This window comes from Triturus cristatus, chromosome 2_1, assembly GCF_964204655.1.
Source record: "Triturus cristatus chromosome 2_1, aTriCri1.1, whole genome shotgun sequence".
Classification (NCBI taxonomy): domain Eukaryota; kingdom Metazoa; phylum Chordata; class Amphibia; order Caudata; family Salamandridae; genus Triturus; species Triturus cristatus.
Genome location: NC_140581.1, coordinates 421,401,898 through 421,423,197, shown reverse-complemented (window position 1 = coordinate 421,423,197; position 21,300 = coordinate 421,401,898). Strand labels below are relative to the sequence as shown.

The following is a 21,300-nucleotide window of genomic DNA, read 5'->3' as shown; positions in this document are numbered from 1 at the left end:
AAAGTCTTCAACTTCTTCTCAGCAAGAGACATGACTGCAAAAGCTATTATTACATTTATGTGCTAAGAGCTATCATAATAGTTTCATGTGTGGCGGATAACCAGCTGTTGAACAAATAGGCTTGAATATGTGAAGCACCCTTGTGGCTTCAGTCAGCATATAATTCTTCCCAAAGCCCACAAAAGCCACACGCAGCAGTTTGGCCCTCATTCTCATAAAAGATCAAATTCAATGCATTTAGGTGATGTTACTGATTATCAAAGGGGAAATTCATCTTTGTTTGCTCTGCTGTGGATTTAGTTTTAGGTGCTGGAATGTTACCTGCCACAAAACCACCTGGACCAAAGAAGTCCCTGCAGAGCTAACAGTTTGCACCAGAAACTTATATTAAGCAGGAAAATGGATTTGGGTTGTGAAGTCATGGTGCAACAATGGAATTTCAATAGCATATACGGGAAAAAGAAGCACAAGAGGTTTAAGGAGGGTTTACTTACTGAAGATTAAGATGCATCTTTCTCCACAAATCTCTCCCTCTATCAAGGCTTATAAATTGCTTCAAGATTATATCCTCCGCACTGGGCAAGAAGCAAAACCATGCCCACCAGGAATTTATAGATCGTGTAATGGTTGCTTTCCAATTTCTAAGTGTTCTCTTGACCACTAGTACTAAAAATGTATCAATCCGCATGACATCTTAAGGATGCAGGTTGCAGAGAACAAATGGTGCCCATTAGTACAAATTAAATTCTCAATATATAGTCTGATACCGGGCCACAGAAGTTATACAAACTTGAATTCAAATATCATAAAGAGGAGATCATTACAGCGATCTTTGCAGTAGCAACAAAAGTTATTGAATAAAGGGTTTAATTTATGTAGTCATGCGGGGGTCCAGAAAGAGGTATACATTAGTAAGTATCTAGGCTGGGTGAAATGTACAGTTACTTTTGCAGTTAAGGCGGAGTTCCATAAAGGGCATGTTTTCTGAGGGAGAGGGTTTTGGTCATACAGATTCCATTTCTCCTCCGATTTCTTGCATGTTTTGTGGTTATGTTTAGAAGATTTTGGTAGTAGTAGGTAATGAACTTTGGAGACCAAATGAGCTGTTTTCATAATTTGAGTACTAGTATGGGGAGATCTGGTTTGTAAGTAGAGCACATTTATGAAACGACAACTTTCAATCTCAGGAAGGGAATAAGCTCATCGAACACATGGAAAGTAAACAACCTGCTCGAAACCTCCCAGTCCGGGTTCTGCGCCAACCACAGCATCGAGACAGCCTTGATCTGATGACATAAGAACTGATGACATAAGAACCCTCCTCAACCGAGGTGAGACAGATGGCCTGATCCTCCTAGACCTCTCGGCTGCATTCGATAGCATTTCGTACACCACCCTCATCACAAGACTCCACCAAATCGGTGTTCAGGGAAACCCCCCTCAAGTGGATCACCTCCTTCCTCTCTGGATGAACTCGGAGTCCGCCTTCTGCCCTTCACCGCTAAGAGAAAGAACATCATCCGCTGCATCCCACAAGGCTCCTCCCACAGCCCCACCTTGTTCAACTCCTACAAGACTTCGCTAGCCGACATTGTATGCACACACAGACTCAACATCCTCTCCTACGCTGACACCCAACTCACCCTCTCTCAAGAACTCGCCACCACCAGATCCAACTTAACGAATGCCATGACCAACATCATCTATTGGATGAGGTCCTTGGACAAGACCGAAGTGCTGACCTTCGGGATAAACACCTCGCGGTGGGACGAAACTTGGTGGCCTACCAAACTCAGACCCACATCAAACCCCTCAGTCCACACCCGGCATCATCCTAGTCACCAAATTCACAATGAAGCACCAGGTAAACACAGTATCCTCATCCTGCTTTCACACCCTCAGCATGCTCTGAAAGATCTTCAGATTGATCCCTATTGTTGCAGGTATTCTGCTCTAGAACAGAACTATGCCTGGAACCGTATAACATAAGTATGCAGGGACTGAGTCACCATACCACCTCAGTGTCTATGAGTCAGAGTCCGACTAGCTATAGTGCCTCACTTGCTCTCCTAACCTTACCAGAGAAACAAGTGAATTAGCACCCCAGAACACAACACTCTAGAATAGGACATAACCTTTCGCTCTCTCACTTGTCCTTGTCTACAATAAGTTAACCATTAGACACAAAGAAAGTTGAGAATATTTAAACTATTGTGCTCTGAAATGCAGTATATGTGCCACAATTATAAAACCAATGCATAATAAAAACACTGCCAGCATGGTTAAAAATCTGTATACCATGAAAAGTCCTGACATCTTATAGGACAGAGTGACCTAAGCCCCCTTCCCTGCTACTAAAGCTAAATGATTATATGTGAAAGATCTCTGGAATTACTGGCAGACCCCCGTACCTCAGCAAACACAGGTGGACGCTCTACATCTCAGCAGACACAGTGCTCTTGTCTCAGAACTCTTGTTCAATGTGTGTGTTTTTGGCTCATGTGCTCATCTATTTGATAGGACATGTGTGCACAAACAGCTGTTTTATGTGTGCACATAAACAGCTGTGTTATGTCTAGGTGCTTGTGCCTGGCCAGAAACAATAACAAGGGACATTGTTGCTTGACCTTGTCTATGGTGTTCAGACTACATCCCAGGAAAAGAAGAAAACGCAAAACGATATGCAGGTTCTGTGTAAAAGTACAATGTGGCACACAGGCAAATGTGTGTAGTAACGTGTGCAAAGGAAAAACGAGGCCTATAATGGCACAGTTGAGCTAACATGGGGAAAACAATAATGGGCCATGCAGGAAACACACAACATCAACACCAAGAAAACAATCACTCAAGCCCTCGTCACCAGCCGACTGGACTACAGAAACGCTCTCTATGCGGGGAACCACTGCTCAACTCCTCAAGAGAGCAGGCTTCTCCAACGGGTAGCTCGGGAGCTACTGGTAGCTCTCCAACTATCTGAAAGTAGCTCTCCTGTGTGAAACCCAAATTATTAAATTAGGAGTTTTGTTTGAATTATTAGAACATTGGAATGTTGGAAGCTCCATTGAAAACAATGGAGTGCTCCGGGCTTATAATGGCTGGTATAAGCCCGGAGCTCCAACATTCCAATGTTTCTTTGTTCACAGCTCTGGCTATGAACAAAGGCTTCAGGGAGCCTGAGGGGATTTCAATCCCCTCGCGCTCCTTGAAGGCGTCGTTTTATTTGTTAGAACATTCTGCCCTCTAGTGGCAGAATAGCCGGTATAGCCCGCTACGGTGGGCTATAAGGCTATAATATATGTACCCCAAAATATAAGAGCGTGATCTGGAAATTTGTGTATTTTCAGAAGTGATAAGCTGATATTTGGAGAAAAACTTATTTCCTAAGTATATTTAAAGCTGAAAACACACTGGTGGCAGGGTGTCTAGACTGCCGCACCACTACCTGTGTTAAATTCAGTGTACTGGAAACAACAATATTGTTTCCTATTTAATCTCATAAAATGTGCCCACCTCTAAGAACCAGCCACCATTAGTGGTCCTTAATATAACACTTGAACACAAAGTAAGAGAGGCACATAAATAGAGACGTTCGAACACGATCCTTGGAATAGTCCACAGGCCAGCGAAATCACGTTGACAGAGGCATTTCGTGTGCGGCCGCCAAAACGTCACTGTCACGTCCCTGCTGAGTCACCGTTTTGGCGGCCGCACACGGCCCTTGTTTTTACAGCGCGACACATATGCGCTTTAATTATGGTCTTATGAACTTGAACATTACGACCAAGCTTTGAAATAGATGCTTTGAGATTTGGACTACACTTTGAAATAGAGCTTCATCTTAACATCGGGTTACTCCCTTGTGGGGAATCACTGGATTTGACTACGCCATGAAGAAGCCCGAATGGGCGAAACGCCTTGGCTGTTTTGCACAATTCGCATGTATGATATCAAACGGTGAATAAAAAGGAATTACGACCACGTTAAGAACGAAATGCCTCCATCATCGTGATTTCGGTGGCCTTGGGACTGGTCAAGGATTGTGTTCGAACGTCTCTATTTATGCGCCTCTCTTACTTTGTGTTCATATATTTAAAGCTAATATTTGAGTTTGAAATCATGCAACGTAATCTTTTCTGATGTCACTATTCTAACACTAATAATACTAGTAGCTTGGATTTACTTTTATTGAACATACTTAGCTTCTATTACAGGAAAGGTTGGAGAGCCGTGCTACAAACTCTACAGAACACCATAGCCAGACTCATCCTCAATCTCCGCAAATGGACCTGCATCACCCCCCTCAGAATTCTACACTGCCTCTCCGCCCAGAAGAGATGCCAGTTTAAACTACTCACCCACGCCTACAAATCTCTACACAACCTTGGACCAGCCCACATCAACCACCGCCTGACTTTCCACCAACCCGCCAGACATCTGTGCTCTGACTCCCTCGTACAAGTCCCCTACATTTACTGAAACCACAATGGAGGTTATGCTTTCTCCTACCTCACCTCCAAGTCCTGGAACGGCCCCCCTACACCTCCAAAACACACCATCGCACTCTAACTTCAGGAAGGGACTCAAGACATGGCTCTTCGATAAATAGCCTTCAAAACTCAGCGCCTGTATAAATCCCACTACACAAATACTGCCTGATTGACGGTTATCATTTTAGACAGTGAAAGACTTTTCTAGTAAATTGGCAAATGACATGGCTGAGTAAAATGCCACATCACTGCTCATTTTCCCCAGGATACTGTATCACCTTCTATTCAGACCTTCTTGATGTTCTATAATGCCAACCCATTTAACTTTGCTATGCTCATGGGTACTATATTATTCATTTTGAGTATGGTATCAGCTGTGTCAATTAATATCCTTTTGGATTATGTTACATTGCTTTTGGGCGAGGTAACCATTGAGAAGATTAGTAAGCAGTGAGTGTTCTATATTAGCCCAATCATGGTTGGCTGTATCATTGATTCGGAATGATAGTGAGCCTTAGCACACTAATAATGCTGATAGGCAAGCATAAACATTGGCCATATTAGCACAACCAAAACCTTTACTGAGTTAGTTTTTTCAGAGGAATTTTAGCTTATTATCTTTTCACAGACGTTTGGTGGTCAGCATTCTCTTGTAGAAGTCATACAGAGTATTGATGGCCATATGTGTAGAAGGTAATGTATCACTGGTAATAAAACATCTAAACTGTTTCTGATCTTCCCCATGTTATGAATTTGGGGGACCAGCCCTCTAGTATAGTAGCTATATTAATAATAGCCATCTACTGATTATAGACCCTAGATTCCATTAGGTCATCGTTGATCCAAACATCAAATTATGTCAGAAAACTGTCTGTCATGCAACACTTGTCTCTCCAATTACATCAGAGGTACAAAGAAAGAAAGCAGAAGAACTTCTAATTTTCCCCGATCAAGAAATGCTAGAGAGTACCCGTCATTAGTGTCAAATAGGGTTGGAATTTAGGTATGAGCATTTTCTGGGAAAACTAAAATATTGTCGGATTATGCTGCCATTTTACAGACACCATATTTTTAAATCTGATTGCCAATATCTGGCCATTGTGTAGGATGGACTTTAGAATCCGTTCAATCAACAGGAAAATCAATCGATAGTGGGTAGCCCTATATCGTACTTCGACTCAAGAGACAAATGAATTGGAAAACTGCAGTTTACACTGATATTGGCTATTTGTTGGGGCCACAGATATATGGTCTAAATATTTTTTCAAATTGGAATTTGTGTAGCACAGAATGCAGAAAAGTTCACACTACTATATCAAATGTCTTTCCTGCATCCAGTGCTATTGCATCTTGGAGCATTATTGAGTTTGGCTTTTTCTATAAAATGGGATAGTAGCCTAGTATTATTTCACTGCTTTTTTTAAATTTTGCATTGTTTTTGCAGTCTACATTAATTAAGGATATTGGTATGTAATTATTAATGTTGGATCTTCATTTTATTTATGTATTACCATAATTGTGGCTTCTGGTGAAGAATCCTGAACCTTCCCAGATGGTGCAAAATGTTGAAAGAGAGCTTTTCCTGGGCAAAAAAGGTTTTTAATACATAGGCAACAAAACAGGTAGAATATCCCTCAGGGACTGGGGCTTTCTGTGTAAAAGTATTAGGACTCATGTGTTTACTTGTGAAGGAATGATGACTTTCTGGTTTTAATTGCGTGAACGGCTGGTGTTTAAGAGAATGGAGGACTATTGATCACCATATGCTTCGTGTCATGGTCAAAGAATGATTGATCAACGATAGAAGAGAACGTTTATTTGTTAGACATAAGGCTCCCCCCCTTATGCAAAGGTATGGCATGTGTATTAAATAGCAAGTACTGACACAGCAACTAAGAGAAGAATGTGTTACATAGCTGGATGCAGAGGTTTTTAAAAGAACAGGCTACTTGCCAACAACTGTAAATCCCCGTTTCTGGTGTATGCAGATTATTGCTTTTATGTTTATATACATCAAAGCAGAACTCTTCGGTAAAAGCAATGTTAAAACAATTCTTTTGTGATTTTCCATGGGACAATTTATGAGTAGATGTGTCTGAAGCTATATATTTTCTCAGTGATAGCACGTAACAGGACAGTCATATTAAGTCAGGCAATGGACAATCATAAAATAATGAGACAAAGCATGAAAACCTGATGAAAAATTGCACAACCATACATAATAAACAGCATAGGTACTTTAGCACATTCACCTATACACACACTACAATGATGCATGAAGGCTCAGATACCCTTCAATCAACCTAACAATGAACATGAACCATCTCTAAACAATTTACTGTAAAGAACGATCTTCATTAATCAAACACTGTTAGATCACATTACTTTGAACCCACTCAAAGAGAATTCCAGAATCACATGAAAAGGGTGCATGTGTGCCTTACAAATGCAGGCAATGATCATGCCAGAAGCAGACACCAGTCAATTCCACAGTTCTTTACATTCCACTGCAACGTTCATGCAGGCATGTTGTGGCCTTTTCCAGACAGAAGTCTCAGATCTCCTCATCACCTCTTCCATCTAAAGGCCCGCACCAACCTTTCGGATGACTTCAATCTCCCAGGCAACACAAGTAAAAAAAAAACAAAAAAAAAAACACCCTCTTCAACCCCATCATAACAATCAATGTGGTACAGCGTGTAACACAACCAACATAATCCAAACGAAAATATTTTTTGACCATGTCAACATAACCAGCAATCCAATGCAAGCCATCCATATCCCTGGTCTCGCCCAACTAACTTAACCATCCCTAGCCCCTGATCAGCATCATACCAAAAAAACAAGGTCAACATAAAAGAGAAGTCCGCCAGTGATTCTACAGAGACTTCTCCATTAACAACCTAATGCTTGAACTCATCACTCACCCTATCAATTCCGCGCCCAATGTCAACAGACTTCTAAACCACTTCAAGAATTTTTTGGGAAACTATGTAAACATCCACACTACAATTAAAATACGTAAGTGCAAGAGAAAGCCATCAGCACTCTGATACTCTAAAGACTTTACAAACAATCCAGCCGCAACAGGAAAGAAAATGGAAGGCAACCAAACTTCTGATGACCTCATGATATTGAAGTCAAACCACGCAACAGATAGACACTGTCACACTAGTAAAAGCAAAATACTATACCTACACTATCTATTAAGCCACCAACAGCAGCAGAATGCTTTTCAACTAATCAATAGACAACTGATTGGGAGAGATTAATAAACAACCTCAGCATCCACACCTGTGTGAAAGGCTCTAGAATTTAGAGCTTAACCTTGAGAGAGGAAAAGGAGGAAAGACCTGGGAAAAGATCGATAACTTCTTTCATTCCAAATCTGAGGCTATAGTCTAGGGTTCTCCAACCTTTTCTGCAATGAGAGCTACTTATGTTTAATATTAGTGTGCAATAGTGATCACATCAGATAAGATTACATTAGTGGCCATCATGTCCAAGAATATCATCAGTGATCAACTCAGTGCATCAGGTATGGTTGCCAGCAGTATATTAAAAAGGCTTGCCAATAAAGTATGCCTCCATGTAGGTAATACATAAACCTTAGAGTGATACAAGAATAAAGACTAGATGGATTAATCAAAAAAGACATTTAGAATATTATTCCTGTAGTTCGCCAGTTCTTTGTATAGAGTAGACATACTCTTCTCAGCATATCATATCAACTATCTAAGCAGACTATAAATAATTCTGAAAGTAAGAGGAGGCATTGTTCATAACAAATCTGCTTCACTGATCTTGTCAGCCTGATGAATGAATCTACCTCAGGATTTGTGTATTTGTTATAGTTCCTACTTTTGTTATCTTGTCAGATTACAAACACTACTACAGAGTTCCTTATTCAGGCCAGGAAAGTATCAGTTACAAATCGGACCTCCTACTGGATGAAACTTTCAAGCACACTTCAACTATCCAATTAAAAGAATGCTTTATAGATTGCCTTTTTGTTTCACCCTACATCTCAAAATCATTACCATTCAGTCACAAAGACAAGTTCATACTTGCTATAAATAGAAAAATGTGTAGTATACCTTTATGATGCGATGAAACGTGTGGCCGTTGTAATACCCATTTCGACTGTGGACACAGAAGTTTTCTACTGTTTTTGGGCACCTATATATGGAGAGAAATGTAATATGGCACAGATCAATACCTTTACAAATCTAAGTTAGTCTTAAAAATTCTGATATAAATCTTCAATGAGTGCCTCAGTCAACTGTGCAAAGGCATGATATAGGTAAATTCTGCTTTATGTTGGGTTGGTCAAATAATTGAGGAGCTCAAGATAAAGTTGTGGAAAAACTGCATTATACGTGTTAAGAAGTTAAATGCAGCGTGCAACCAATAATCAATGCTTGTGCCTGTTGAACGTTTTTAACATTGTAAATAACATTACACAGACTGCAAGACTGCAAGTACATTTTTGACAAACCAGTAGAAACAGCAAGACCAGTCCGGAATTCAGAGAACAGGAAAGAAATGTGTCCGTCATATTTGCCTCTTTACTACCCATCAACAGTAGTGGTTCTTCAAGTTGGGAATTGCTTTACTTGATGGACGCATGACAGTCAAGCCAAAATGTTAGCATGAGCTTCTTTTTTGCCCATATATTTTATATTATGCTTGTTGCGCTACAGAATGAAGAATAAATGTGATGCAAATCTGAATATAAAACAAATGCAATGTTTCTGACCTGAATCACAAAGCAATTTATGGACAACAAGAACCATTAATTTACTTGTAATCTTGGTTCTGCATCATAGGAATCTTTACTGAGTTCTGTAAAAACTTAAAATTCCCCACAATCCCAATAAAAGTTTAAATAAATCAGAGACGGTAAAGAGCAAGCATGCACAATGCAGAGCAGCACTCTCTAAAGCAGTGATCCTCAAACTTGACTTCTGTGAACCATCACTTAATCATTACTGGAACGTGGGAACCCCCACTGAATCATTATTGGAATCCAAAGACCTCCCACTGAGTCATTAGTGGAAGCCGGGGACCTCGGCATAAACATTTTTGATGATTTGAAATGTAAAGCAATGCACAAAAAATATGGAAACAAGCATTCATCAAACCAATACACAGATGACAAAATATATCCTGTAATTCACAATCAAATATATTTTTTTTAATTATCAGATTGTTAATGGGAAGGTTGGAGCTTTTCTAAATTTAATTTAAGCCACTTATCATCCATATTATATTCTGTTTGATGCACTTGCACTCTTTCCACAAATCAATCTGAGGATACTAACTGACTTTTCAGTCTCTAACTTCAAATTCCTTCACATTTACAAAACATTTTGAAATATTTCAATTTAAATGTTGCTTCTTTGTTTATATACATTATCAAAACCCCTTTCAGAAGGCCAAGGAGCAGGTGGGAGCTACTGGGCCTAAACGTGGGGCTTGAGGCCTTTTACTCCTGATGTCCCAGGGCCTGACCCCTCCAGCACTCAGTGCTAACAGGGAATAAGCAGTGACGGAGAGGAGATGGGGGATGGGGGGGGGGGGGGGGGGACACAGGTGTATAAACACAGGCTCACAACTCAAAATACATTCAGCAGCAGCAATAAATGATTGTCCAGTCAAATACTTACTTTTATGAAACAAGCATTTGCAATGCAATAGGTCACGAATTTACTGGAGTTTGAGCTATTGGCATTGTAAGTGACAATGGCTTTTATTTAGGTTTTTGTTTTTAAAACAGATAAGTAAAAGGCATTGTCATTTACAATGCCAATCGCTTAAACTTGTGTAAATTTGAGGCCTATTGCATTGCAAATGCTTGTTAAAATGAGCAATGGTTTTGTGTTTGCTTTAGGAACAAGGGAAGATAAAAACTATGTGTGCGCCAGAGGAAGACAGAGAGAGAGAAGTAACGTTGTGGAGATGATAATGAAAGAGAGGGCCAAGCAAGAGTGTCAAGGGAGAAAACAGAAGAGAATAAGCATTACATTTTGTGCACAACATTCCTTGACAGTTTTATAGCTCGGAGTACTAGGTACTAACTTTAATTCCAGACACATGTTTAGCTCATTAACCTTCGCAGACAGCAGGCATATTTCTCCCCGCGTTATCCCTGTTCCGAAGGAGCGCTTCCCGCTGCATGTCACTTATGATAGGCGTGTTACTCCGCGCTCACAACTCAGGCAGGGAAATTCCACTTCAGAGTGTTGCTGCGCATATTAATGTTCTGTTCCTCTAGCTACACACCTTAAAACTTACCTGTAATTTTGTAATGAATGTCAGGATGTCTTTTGCTGCCGACTAGTTGCGCACTGGGTGAGGCAAATGGTACAGCCTGGAGCAAAGTTCCAGGCTGATAATGCAACGGGGAGTGAAGTTCCAGGAGGCCAGCTGAGCATGGTTAGGCCACCGGAGGACTGTTTCTGCTGCGTTTTTACTTGGCTGGCCACAAGAGAACAAACCCGAAGCACACTGAAATGATGATAGAAACGCTTGTTTGAAGTGCATCTTGTGACAGGTACTTACACGAAGGCTCCACACAAATACTGCAGACGCCCTCCCACCTCCCATCTCCACGGATTGCTTTTGTTATTCTCCTTCAGCTCTCTTTTTAAAGAAATTGAAGTGGTAATACTGTGTTTATCAGCAGAATTATGGTTTAGGAGGCAGGTGGTACAAAGGGGCTCTGCTGCAGCCCCTTTTGAGAGGTGAGTAACCTGTGGGGCGCCAGGGTAATGAAGGAGGGTTAGCGTGTTTTTCTGCTCCATATCCAAACTCTGGAGAGTGTAATGGAAGGGATCAGGTGGGATTTTAAGCCTCCCTGTTGCCTAAAAGGAGCCCGTAACCCATTAAAGCAGATTAGGATTATTTGAGCACCTTTTTAATTTGAGCATTCAGTGTCCTCGAGGGGTGGAAATGATTGTTAAAGTGACATAAAGACACCCATCAAAGCAGCCGACTATCTGCGGACCGGGTGAGGCAGATGGTAGAGCTTGGGAGCCAAGTTTTAGGAGGGCTGCTTGGAGCATGGACAGACCACTGGAGGAGTGTTTTTGCTGCGTTTGTGCTGGGAGGGTGGTGGAGGGTTTATAACGCGAATGGGAGCAAAGTTTCAGAAGGCCTGTGCGGAGCATTGTGAGACCACCAGAGGACTGTTTCTGCTGCATTACAGGCATTTCTTTGGTGGTAGGAGGGAAGGCATCCCACAGTGAGATGCAGTGTTGAAGCTGCAAGTTAAAGATAAAGCATGCTGCTTGTGAAGCGCCTACAACACACAGCAGTATTGTGGCGCTTTACAAATCAAGTGCATACCTTAATCTCGTACCAAACGTGAGCAGTGTTTCTAATCTAGTCAGGTCCGCTTACTTTAGCTATAAATTATCACAGAACAGAAATATCCAAAGCATTCGAGGGCTGTTATAGGACGTCACTGCTTGCACTTCTCTTACAAACACTGAAACATGATGTCACATTATCCGGTGGGTAAAATTAAAAATATATGTATATTTATTCTGAGCTCCGAATTAATGAATAAAAGAAATGAGCAACTGGAGATGCCGGGGATTGAACCCGGGGCATCATACATGCAAAGCATGCGCTCTACCACTGAGCTACATACCCTGGCTTACAAAACTCCCTCCAATAGGTTATGATATAGCAAACAAGCACCTCGTGCTGGGACTGTACATCTCTCCCTTTAGGGTAGGTAACAGTAGCTGTACTCCAACTTTATTAAATCAATGCTGTCATTAACCCGGATATCAACTTGCAAAATAATTAGATTAATTCTTGGATGTTATAAGGATGAGTACTTTGGGTGAAATTCAACTAGGCAGTCTAACTATGCCTGGTGGCCCCTTATCACACACATCTAGGTGTTTTGTGTGATTAAAACCACACAATTCGAATACGTTTGCCCCAATGCAAACAAAAAAGTGCGTCTGGAGCAATAATGGGGAGAATGTCACGCCGCTGATAAAAGATCAAATCCCGGTGGGCGTGGATAAAAGGAGACAGGGTGGCAACAAGTAGCGATTGACATGCCTTGCAAGCAATCATTGCACTGCCTTCAGCATGATTTGTGACGCCAAACGACGCGTACAAATCAACACTGAAGGCAGAGCTGGGACGAGGATTCTTGGAATCTTATCGATTCCAAGAAGCCTCGTAAGACAAGAGCAGCCCATGCTCTGCTTACGTCACACGAGACCTAAAAAGCACGATTTATATACAAACCCAAAGTAAAATACAACATTCGCAAACAATACACACAGTCCATTTGAGGTCATGTCTTTAATGTTTTAACAGGTGGGTTTCTGTACCCCGCTCCCCTGTCGCTTGCGGTTATTCCCAACTAACTATAGGCACAATTCAGGTTAAGCCCCACTAGTAGTCAGTCTCAGGAGTCCCACTCTTATTAAAGTCAGAAGGGTTCCAACTCCAAAGCACTATATGGAATGCAAGTTCCCCTGGGGCCATCAGGCCCGTGAATCTGTCTTACGCACACCAGCATGACCTAGTCGACAGGAGTCTCTGAGCACGCCCCCTTCGTGGGTGCGGAAGTTGTGGCGGGTGTCTCTGGTAAGTTTCTCACAGGCGGCTCTGGAGTGGCAACGGTTGGGTGTTCTAGAGTTTCTCACATGCGGTCCTGTGGACGTAACGGCGGGGGGGCAGGGAGGGTGGTGGAGGGGTGTGGGGGCAATCCTTGATGCGCCTCCAATGCTGGTAGGTTTCCTGGGATACTCTCCATAGGTTGAGGAGATGGGGTTGGGGGAGACTCTGCAGGTAGCAGTCCACACTTGGGTTTGGGACTACATGCGTCGCCATGGCAGCCGCCTCCTATCGCTGACTCAACCAGACCACGCTCCTTGCCTTTTGCCAGTGGCCCCCTCTGACATACAGTGTTGCCGTCCTCGCTCTGCAAACGAGCTATGGCCTGATTGGTACAGCAGCAATCTTCATGATGGCCCCATGTAGCATACAGGGTCACCAACTTCACTACGCACACAGGCTATGGCTCGATTGGTGCAGCAATATTCATGGTTCACTTTAAAGCGGCCCTCCTCTTGCATACGGGTGCTGCAGACTTTAACTTGCACACCAGCAACAAACCAATTGGTGCACAGCTGTCTTCTCACAGCTCTCTACAGACGTCCATCCACCAGGATCCCCCAATGGACCTCACTCTCTCCTACACTCATCTTCTTCACAAGGAACATTGGTCTTGGCAAGCATGCAGACACTGGTGTTCCTGAGGCAGGTGATCTTGGATTCCCTGGGTGATGTCTGCTCACTCTTCTGGAAGACTGGCAGGCCTTGGCCACCAGTCGTTGTGACTGGCAGATGTATTGCAGAGCTTCTCCTCCTTGCACAGCCTGAGAGGCTGCTTGTCAGTTGACAATTTTTGAGGCCTCAAGCGCCCCTTCTTATAGTCCATTTCCAGAATCCAATTGTTATTTATAGTCTTAGTCTTCCAAGTTAATATTGGGGGTCTGCTTTTCTTTGAAGTGTCCTCTCCCCTGCCCAGCCTTTCCTCAAGAAAGCAGTCCATCACAGCAGGAGTGACTCCAAATCTGATAGCCCTACAACACAGGCCATGGGAGTGACTAGAGGGTAACGCCAGGATGTCAGCCACTGTGATAAGTGTATCAAAACCCCAGGGCCTCAGCCCTACTCTTCATGATTTTCTTATCAGCCCAGGCCCCTTCCCCGTAACCTTTCTCCAAATCAAAGAGCACCCTTTGAAGCATACTAAGGAGCTTGGCTCTCCCTTACGCCAGTCTGTCCCACCCAGCTCACAGGAATGCAGCAATCCACAAATCTGTCTGGGGGATTCCTCTACCTACTCATGCTCCTCCAATCAGCCCTGAGCCTCAGAAAATGGAACCTAGAATCTTCCATGCACTGTACCATTAACAGGCACACATACATCCAGAACATGCATATAACCGACGTATTGTATAATTCACAGCCACATATGCACTACACACCAAAATGAGGTAGGTCAAAGGTGATCTAAGTACACAGCAGCGGATCTTTATATAAGTGAGCCAATAGGCCTCACTCCAGTGACTCGGGCCTCACTCCAGTGACTCAGGTAAAAAGAAGGCCAGTTCACTCCTATTGATCACTACACGGTATGCTGCTGCAACCACCGCGTTCGCGCTGTTCAACTCCTGGCAAAGGCAGTATCCTTTCACCACTATCAGGGTAGTGGTTTTGGAGACCTTCGCGGTACAAAAAGTCTGCAATCTCTGAGACAGGCTTATGTCATGGTGCACATGCAGATCTGTGTTCGCCTATGATAACAAAAATCAGCATCAGGGATCTAGAGATCCTTACAGCTGGGGCACTCAGGGCAAGGGTGCACGTCCACCACTATGCGAAAGTCTTTCCCATCCCAACATACACTTTAATATTCTGTTAATAATATTTAATTTTCTAGACAGTTACGTACCCCCTGACTGGGCTTCATGGACCCCCAGAGGTCCCCGGACCACAGGTTATGAACCACAGCTCTTCAGTCTACCAAAGGCAAAGCTTTCAGATTTTTTAGGATTTAAAAACAACACTGTACCTAAAATGGCAACACAGCATCTATAACAACCTGCTGTCTGAAATGTTTGTAGGCGGTGTGGCCAAGATGGCGGCACGAGCGGACGTGTTGCTCCAGAGCTCCCGCCGACGGCCTGCAACAGCACCGGCTTTTCAGCCGTTCCAGCAGACTTCGACCATAGCATCAGGGATGGCAAGTTGGTGACGCTCACGAAGTGGCGGCACGAGATAGCAGAAATCCCGCAAGACGCACCTTTGCCGGTATGAGAGGAGCAATCGCGGCAGCAGCACATCGGTAAATCGGGGCGGAACAGCCCGAAGCCTGCTGATGGGACGGAGGGACGGAGGACGCCGCAGCGACAGATCCAGAGGTCTCTGGAGGAGGTATTCGGTGATGGAGACCTCCGCCTAGCAAGGAAGTAGGCACAGGCGACTGCAGGTGCTGGGAGCCCGACTGTGGTGGATCTATACACGAAGAAGAAACGGATACAGCGGTCTGCCATTTGGGAGCGAGACAGCGACGTTTTGCTACCTGCTGACCTGATCGAGGGCCTAGTGGCGTTCTGTGACTTCTCCGCGGAGAGGAGCGCAGCGGCTGCCTCGGACTGCCAGACAGCAGAGTGAGTTGGCGCTTCGGCTGCTGTGGTTGGTGTGAGGACAGCGACGGCCGTGATCCAGAGCGAGGTGGGTTTGGGGCCTGAACTGCGCCTGATTGAATCTACCCAATGGAGGCTTCCACCTAACTGGGGCCCCAAGCACAATCCCTAATGGCAGGTTTCCTGGGTGACTCAGCGGCTGCGACCCCTGGCATGCGAGCGGCGGGCTGAGGCACATCCTGATCGGTCTTAGATGGGACGCGCTGACGACCAACCGGGTGAAACACGACAGCGGCCTGGGTCGAAGCGGCGTACAGCACACCTTGGCAGCGGGACCCGGTGCGCGGGGACTGCCGTCTGGCCCTTGAGCTCTGGGGGTGAAGAGATTCAGCCAGGGGTTGATGCGCAGGACATTTGGGAGACATCCGGTGGAGCGCGGTGGAGCCGGGAGAGTTTCCAAGTGACAGGCCGGAGGCCCATTGGGGCCCATATAGCGAAGGCTCTTTCGGCCTATCACTGCTCACTTATGACAGCGCAACGTCTCTTATAGCTGGGGCCATCCATTCCGGCTGGTGTTTCGCATGGGCAATAAGCTGTACCAGCTACGATCCCTGGCGGAGGCCTGCCGCATGCTGGGGGAGGACCCTCCATCCAGAGGAAGACGACATGGGGGGCTCCGCAGCAGGACCTGATGATTCCAAGCCTAGGTGGCGTCACCAGGGCCGAAGGCATCATGCTGGGAAACCCCCTGCAGCAGAAATCATGAAGGGTCAGCAAGCCGCACTTGAAGCAGCGTCGACGGAGCTAGCCGCAACTCAGTCTGGCTGAACTTATGATATTTCAGGGCCATGGAATGATCTATCCTTCCTGCTCCCGGGGGAGGGGGGCTTATCGGTATTTGACGGACTACCCCACACATTTTTCCAATCACCTACGGATGATGGACAATGTGTTCCTGTTCTTTCTTTTTTCCAACTTTTTTCTTCTTAAGGGGGGCGGTGTGAGGGTTTGCTTGGGGGTGGGATACAGTGTTCCACGTCCACCCATCTTGCGAAGCTAACAAAGAGCCAGGTCTTATGGACACACTTGGGCGCGAACATATCCTATGCCTCAATTGCAATAGATGCAGCATGTCACCACCGCTCCTTATACTAATCTCGCGGTGAATGCCTGTCTCCCAGCTTAAAATACTCACCCTAAATGTGCGGGGTCTTAATAATCCAGTGCAGCGTAGGGCGGTTCTTCTATGTGTAGAACAGACACAAGCAGATATCTGCTTATTACAGGAAACACACCTTTTATCGCAGGATAGTCATCGTCTCCGATCTCGGAAGTTCCCCACGCTGTTCTTTTCTTCAACTACCACCAAAACAGCTGGGGTTGCTATCCTGGTGGCCCAGAGGTTTCGGGGAGAGGTTTTGCACAAAGAGGCCGAGATAAAAGGTAGATTGACATACAGATTTGCCTTTGGCAGCTCCACATTCACCATTGGCTCTGTGTATGCCCCAAATGAAGGTCAGGAACGATTCTTACACTCGGCCCTTGCGGAAACCTCAGCCACTCCCGATCGCCACATTCTATTGGGGGGAGATTTAAACCTAGTTCTGGACAATACTTTAGACAGATCACGTCAGCGCACACACCAGACAGGCGCGCTATCCACAGAGTGTCTGACCCGTTTACATGACTTAGGGTTTAGTGATCTATGGTGCAGCTTCCACCTCCATAGCCGCGAATACACGTACTATTCAAATGCGCATAAAACATATGCCCGGTTGGATTATTTGCTGGCATCCACATCTGTACACGCGCTGGCGACGGAGGTAGAAATAGGGGTCGCGTCCCTCTTGGATCATGCTCCAGTGACAGTTACACCCTCCCTTCCACCTGTCCATCGCCCACTTAGAACTTGGCGCCTCAGGGAACCATTACTGCACCGCAAAGAAGTGGTTACACAAATACAGCATGTCATCACTGACTACCTCTCACATAACAGCAACACTGATACCACTCTTGCAACACAGTGGTGGGCACTGAAGGCAGTCATTAGGGGGGAGCTGATTGCCATTTCTACCGCAGAAAACATTGAACGCAGAGGGAAGAGCTCACTCAGCGAACCAGAGAACTGGAGCAAATGCACCAGAGAACGGGTGCCCCCCGGGTGTGGAGGCAACTCAAGGCAGTACGCTACCAGCTCGCGGCGCTCGACCAGGATAGGGCAGAATTTGCGGCCTTGCAATTGCGACACGATTATTATGCAGGGAGGGACAGGTGTGGGCGTCTTTTTGCTCATAAACTGCGCAAGACTAGACAGACTCAGAGGGTGCAAGAGATCCTCCGGAGTGACAGACGCCGAGTCACGGAGGACAGCGATATAGCCGAGGCGTTTTGTGACTTCTACGCTAAACTTTACGCTGGCTCCCCACTAGAGAGCTCCATTGGAGCGGCCTTCCTTGACTCCATTCCATTGTCAGCTCTCTCTAAAGAGCAAGCGGATCACCTTGAGAGGGACATTCGACCAGAAGAAGTTATCGCCGCCATTTCGCGTCTCAAGCTAGCAAAGACTCCTGGGCCGGATGGCTTCTCCGCTATCTTTTATAAAACGTTCTGTGCCCAAATCGCCCATCTTCTTACTAGACTTTTTCATTCTTTCTCGGAGCCTGGTGCGATCCCAGGAGATTGTTTGGAAGCTTCTATAGCAGTGATTCCCAACCTGGGGAAGGACAAAACAAACTGTGGGGCATATCGCCCTATCTCCCTTCTTAATGTCGATCTTAAACTATATAGGGGATTTTAGCCTCGCGCTTCTCATGCCCGGGCTGGTCGACCCGGATCAGGCGGGTTTTATCCCAGAACGCCAAACTTCTGATAACACAAAGCGAGCCTTGCATCTTATCGAAAAAACCACACGCACACAGGGGGAATACATGATTCTAGCTTTTTATATCCAACTTTGTTTTTATTTAGAAAAAGAGGTGGGCTCAAAGTACACAGCTGTGTGCCTACAACCATCTTGGCCGGCAGCGAACAATATCAAATTCCATTTTATAAAGGCCTTACAGCCTAACATATCGCATATTTTCCCCTTCCAATTCACTGCCTTCAGCGTGTCATACTCCGGAGGCCCACCACCCCACATCTCACCCAAAGCCGCGTGTATGCCCGAAGCGGGGGCGGATAAGGCAGGTGTACCTGGTGGTGCCCGGTAGTCTCCGACACGAATCCCGCAGCTGAGGGCAACCCTGTCGCTAAGCCGGGGCTGCAGCGTGCTGCGCGGGTACACAATGTGTGAGGGAGCTCGTGTGTGGCGGTGTAGCGCCCCGATGTAAGCGCGCAGGGTCGGAAGGGGTTGGATAGAGGCGCGTCGCGCCACCGCGTTGGGTTATCAAGGCCCTATTAACGCACTTAACCTCTACACGTCCTGAAAGCAGGACAAACTTAAGTAAACAGAAAGCGGGGGGGGGGGGGAAGTGGCGGGGGGACGGGGGAGGGCGGCGGGGGAGGGGGAAGCAAAACGGCAGTCCTCGCAGCGGTGTGGAGAGGGAGGCCCAGGTCTAAGGGACGCAGCATGTGGGGAAGCATGTCTGTATCGTGGTAGGGTCCGGCCCCGGCGAGCCCACCCGCAGCTAGGAACCCCCCAACGTCGAGGGTGTCAATGCCCCCGGCCGTGTGAGAACCTCAGAGCGCGTCTGAGATATCTCGTCCTCGAACAGTTTCAAGGCCCGCAGTCTCGGCGGTTTCATTCGCGCGTGTTCTATCCTGCCCAAATGGGCCACCAAGGGAGACCAGAGGGTCGTAAACCTGGTGTCTCTAAACTGAAGGCGGGCTGTAAGCAGTTCCATCGCCAGTACCTGCCAAAGACGAGTGAACCACACGTTGACGGACGGTGGCTCCGCCTTCTTCCAGTACACCGCCACCGTTTGCTTTGCAGCGCCTAACATATGAAGGCTCAGGTGCCAATCGCGGCCTGTCATTGCCCTTCGCGACGTCGGCCGAAGGCCCAAAATAATCGTGAGGGGGTCCTCTGGCAGGGGGTAGCCAAGCACCTTCTTGATGTGGCTGAGGACTTCCTTCCAATAGGTAGTCAGACTCGGGCACGTCCACCAAATGTGGATAAAGTCTCCTGGTGCTTGAGCACAGCGCCAGCACAGCGGGGACACCTTGGGGAACATCTTCTGCAATCGGACAGGGGTGTAGTACCACTGGGTCATCACCTTGTAGGCCGATTCCTGTTGGGGAATGCTGCGGAAGGTTTTGGGGATATCGCTCCAGAGCCTCGTCCATTGGGCGGGATTAATCTCGGAGCCCGAAAGATTCTGCCAGTGCTCTTGGTACGGGTGTAGGCCTGGCCGCTGAGAATGTTGAAGCACTTTATAGACTCGAGAGACTAGGCCCTTGTATGAGCCAAACGTACGCGCCAAGTGTTCAAACTGGGTGAGAGGTCTCGTGGCCGCCTGCATCAGCGAAGAGCCCTGCACCCAATGCCGAAGCTGAGCGTATTGGAACTTGTCCCCGTCTGCCAGCCCAAAGTCCCTTTGACATTGCTGGAAGGATTTGAAGGTCCCTCCCTCGAAGAGGTCTCGGATCGTCCGGCAGCCACTCTCCGTCCAGTTCTCGAAGTATGGCGCGCAGCAGGCCGGCGGGAACTGGGGATTGCGAGCTAGAGGGGTGTGCGGTGAGGGGAAGGTGGTGAGGCCCCTGCGGACCGCCACTTTATCCCAAATCTCTAAGACCGTCCTAGTGGGGATCGCCATGTACGCACTACGGTGACGCGCCGCCCGGGGCAGCCAAGCGTGATCCCAAATCGGGCGACAGGTAACTGCCCTGTCCATGTGGAACCAGATTTTCTCGCTTTCCCACGCCCCCCACTCCAGGACATAACGGAGGTGTGACGCCCAGTAGTACTCAAGTAGATTGGGACAAGCAAGGCCGCCTCTATCCCGAGGAAGCTTTAATATTTTGTTAGAGAATCGCGGCTTCTTACCTCCCCAAATAAAGGAGATCAAATCCCGTTGTAGCCCCTGGATGTAATGTTCCGGGATGGGGGTCGGCAGGGTCTGAAACAAGTAGAGAATCTTTGGCAGCACGGACATCTTAATCGCGTTGAGGCGACCAAGCCAGGAAAGCGGCAGTGCCTTCCAGGCGCGCAAGTCGTCTAGGACAGAGCGCCTGCACTCCTGCCAATTGGCCTGCGTCCAGGTGGCTAGGTCCGGCGTCAGGTTGAGACCAAGGTATCTCACGGAGTCGCTCGCCCATTGATATGGGGTGCTCGTCCGCAACGTCGCTGCCTCCGTCTCCGGGATCGTGAGATTGAGCACCCAAGACTTGGCGTGGTTAATTTTAAGCCCGGAGGCCCGCTCATAGGTATGCAGCAACGAGTGCGCAGCTGGGAGCGAGGCTGAGGGCGAAGACAGCGTGAGGAGGAGGTCGTCAGCGAAGAGCGCAACTTTATGGTCACGTCCCCGAAGGGAGATACCCTTGATGTCCGGCGACTGGCGAATGAGAATAGCTAAGGGTTCTACCACCAGGGCGAAAAGCAGAGGCGATAGGGGGCAACCCTGCCGCGTGCCCCTGCAGATGGGGAAAGGCTGTGTGAGTTGGCCATTCACGCGCACCCGGGCTGC

General features: G+C 46.5%; 1 protein-coding gene across 1 annotated transcript in view; it reads right to left on the bottom strand.

Moving 5' to 3' along the window:
- The window catches only part of PPWD1 (peptidylprolyl isomerase domain and WD repeat containing 1), a 416,345-nt gene that overhangs the window by 97,946 nt on the left and 297,099 nt on the right, over window positions 1-21,300 (bottom strand). Inside the window, exon 9 of the mRNA XM_085631724.1 lies at window positions 8,585-8,666. Within this exon, the coding sequence (XP_085487850.1) occupies window positions 8,585-8,666 (82 nt within the window). The remainder of the gene's footprint in view (window positions 1-8,584; window positions 8,667-21,300) is intronic.